Source organism: Carlito syrichta, unplaced genomic scaffold (assembly GCF_000164805.1).
Source record: "Carlito syrichta isolate Samal-C Ts95f unplaced genomic scaffold, Tarsius_syrichta-2.0.1 Scaffold106289, whole genome shotgun sequence".
Classification (NCBI taxonomy): Eukaryota; Metazoa; Chordata; class Mammalia; order Primates; family Tarsiidae; genus Carlito; species Carlito syrichta.
Window position 1 is genome coordinate 89,352 of NW_007050385.1, and position 2,673 is coordinate 92,024.

At 41.3% G+C, this 2,673-nt stretch overlaps 1 protein-coding gene across 1 annotated transcript in view; it reads left to right on the forward strand.

Annotated features, from left to right (window-relative positions):
- Nucleotides 1–1,112, forward strand: part of SDE2 (SDE2 telomere maintenance homolog) — a 17,491-nt gene extending 16,379 nt beyond the window's left edge. The window contains exon 7 of the mRNA XM_008067112.2: nt 650–1,112. Within this exon, the coding sequence (XP_008065303.1) occupies nt 650–871 (222 nt within the window). The 3' untranslated portion in view covers nt 872–1,112. The remainder of the gene's footprint in view (nt 1–649) is intronic.
- Nucleotides 1,113–2,673: the final 1,561 nt, after the last annotated feature.

Consider the following 2,673-nt stretch of genomic DNA (forward strand, 5'->3'; position numbering starts at 1 on the left):
CCACTCACCTCAGCCTCCCAAAGGCGCGGGAGTACAGGCTGAGCCACCGAGCCTGGCTCTTTGAATATATTTTTAAAAAACACCTAAATGTAAACATTTTCATTCTTTGCAGGCATCGTTAGAAGTGTTTAATTTTGCCAGGTTTGGTGGCTCAGCCTGTAATCCCGTGCTTTGGGAGGCTGAGGTGAGTGGATTGCCTGAGCCCGTAGGTTCGAGACCTCATCTCTACAATAAATAAATTAGTGGTAGTGCGCGCCTGTAGTTCCAGCTACCTGGAAGGGTGAGTGGAAGGATCGCTGGAGCCCAGCAGGTCGAGGCTGTGGTGGCCGGAAGCGGCCACTGCACTCCAGTCTGGGCGACAGAGTGAGACTCCAACTCAAAAAAAAAAAAAAAAAAGAATCTGTTTGGGAATCTATACTTCTGTTACTGTCCTCAATGCTTGTTTCTAAATATATAGATGAGAAACTAGTTTATTAATTAAGTGTATTGAGAAATACATAGGGAATAACATCTAGATGATTCTTAAAATTCAGTGGCAAGATATAGCAAGTTAAATGAAAATTCTTTGAAAAATAGAATGTAGCTGACTATTAAAGTATTCCGAGGAAGGAGCCTGTTTTAAACATTTTCTTTCTGTCTTTCCCGTCAGGTTTTTGGTAAGGGAACCATAGATTTGTTGGCATTCGACTCCGTTGCAGACCTGGAGGTCCTGGGCTTGGAGAGGCTCAAATGTGAGCTGATGGCCCTTGGGCTGAAGTGTGGGGGGACTCTGCAGGAGCGCGCAGCAAGACTCTTCTCTGCCAGGGGACTGACAAAGGAGCACATTGACCCCGCTTTATTTGCCAAGCCCTTGAAAGGGAAGAAGAAGTGAATTCCATCAGAGCTGATTTCCTGCTTCTTGATGGTCTGGCTTCTTTAACCTGCATAATATGGACTCTTGGCCGGTATTCCTGTTGGTATTAAAAGCTGACTTTTTAACGACATCAGTTCTAATGATCCCCTCTTTCATGATTACATTTCTAGAGTTAATGAATGAAACCATCTTGACCCAAAGTGTTTTGTTTTTGGTGGGCATTTTTTTTAGAGTTGATTCATTTAATAAATACAAGGCTATTCAAGTGTTTGGTTTTATCTTGTATCATTTAGGGAAATTATATTTTTAGGGAATTTATCCATTTGTCCCAGGTTGTCAGATTTGTAGACATAAAGTTTTTATAGTAACCCCTGCTTATCCTTTTAATGTCTCTAGGAGCTTTGCTGATAACCTTCTTGAGATAGGTTTTGCTCTGGCACCCAGACTAGAGCACAGTGTGGCACAATCATAGCTCACTGCGGCCTTGAACTCCAGGACTCAGCTAGCTTCTTTTTCATTCTGATACTAGTAATTTCTGTTCTCTCTTTCCTGATTTATCTTGGTGTAGGAGTTTATCAATTTTGTTTATCTGATTATTATTTTTTTTTTTGAGCTGGAGTCTCACTCTGTTGCCCAGACTGGAGTGCAGTGGCCGCTCCCGGCCACTGCAGTCTCGACTTGCTGGGCTCCAGCAGTCCTTCCTCCTGAGCCTTCCAGGTAGCTGGAACTACAGGCATGCACTGCCACGCCCAGCTAATTTTTGATTTATTGTAAAGATGAGGTCTCGCTGAGTTGCCCAAGGCAGGTCCCGAACCTGCGGGCTCCGGCAATCCACTCACCTCAGCCTCCCAAAGCGCGGGATTACAGGCTGAGCCACTAAGCCCGGCTTAGCTTGGGTTTTATTTGCTCTTTTTTCTTTTGTATCTTAAGATGTCTTAGGTCATTAAGTTTTGACTTTAATATAAATCTTTAAACCTATAATTTCTCTGTACGCAGGGCTCTGTGGCTCAGCCTGTAATCCCACGCCTTGGGAGGCTGAGGTAAGTGGATTGCCTGAGCCTGTGGGTTCAAGACCCGCCTGGGCAACTTGGTGAGACCTCATCTCTACAATAAATCAGAAAATTAGCCAGGCATGGTGGCATGTGCCTGTAGTTTCAGCTACTTGGAAGGCTGAGGTGGAAGGATCGCTGGAGCCCAGCAGGTTGAGGCTACAGTGACCGGGAGCGGCCACTGCACTCCAGTCTGGGTGATAGAGTGAGACTCCAACTCGAAGAAAAAGAAAAAAGAAAATTTTAATATGCTGTATTTTCATTCAGTTCTAATTATTTTCTAATTTTTCTGTGAATTTTTCTTTGACCTATGGATTATCAAAAGTATGTTGTTTAATCAGTAAATATTTGCATTTTTCCCTTAGTATCTTATTGTTATTGATTTCTACTTTAATTTCATTGCAGTCAGAAAGTATCCTCTTTATGATTTCAGTCCTTTTAGTTTTATTGAGACTTGTTTTATGACCCAGTATATTATCTTTGTGTATGTACCATGTACAGTTGGAAGAAAATGTGATTTGAATTATTGGGTAAATGTGTTCTGTAATATTAATTAGACTAGGTGATTGATAATATTGTAAATTGTTCAGATCTATGATTTGCTAATTTATTATTTTTATCAGGTGCTGAGAGAGTGTTTTTTCCACCAATTTTTGCTTCATATTTCAAAATTGTTATTAGGTTATGTTACATCCTTCTAAGGTGTTGACCATTTTATCAAGAAATTTCTCTGTGTCTCTGGTAATACATTTTGGTTTGAAGTCTACTTTA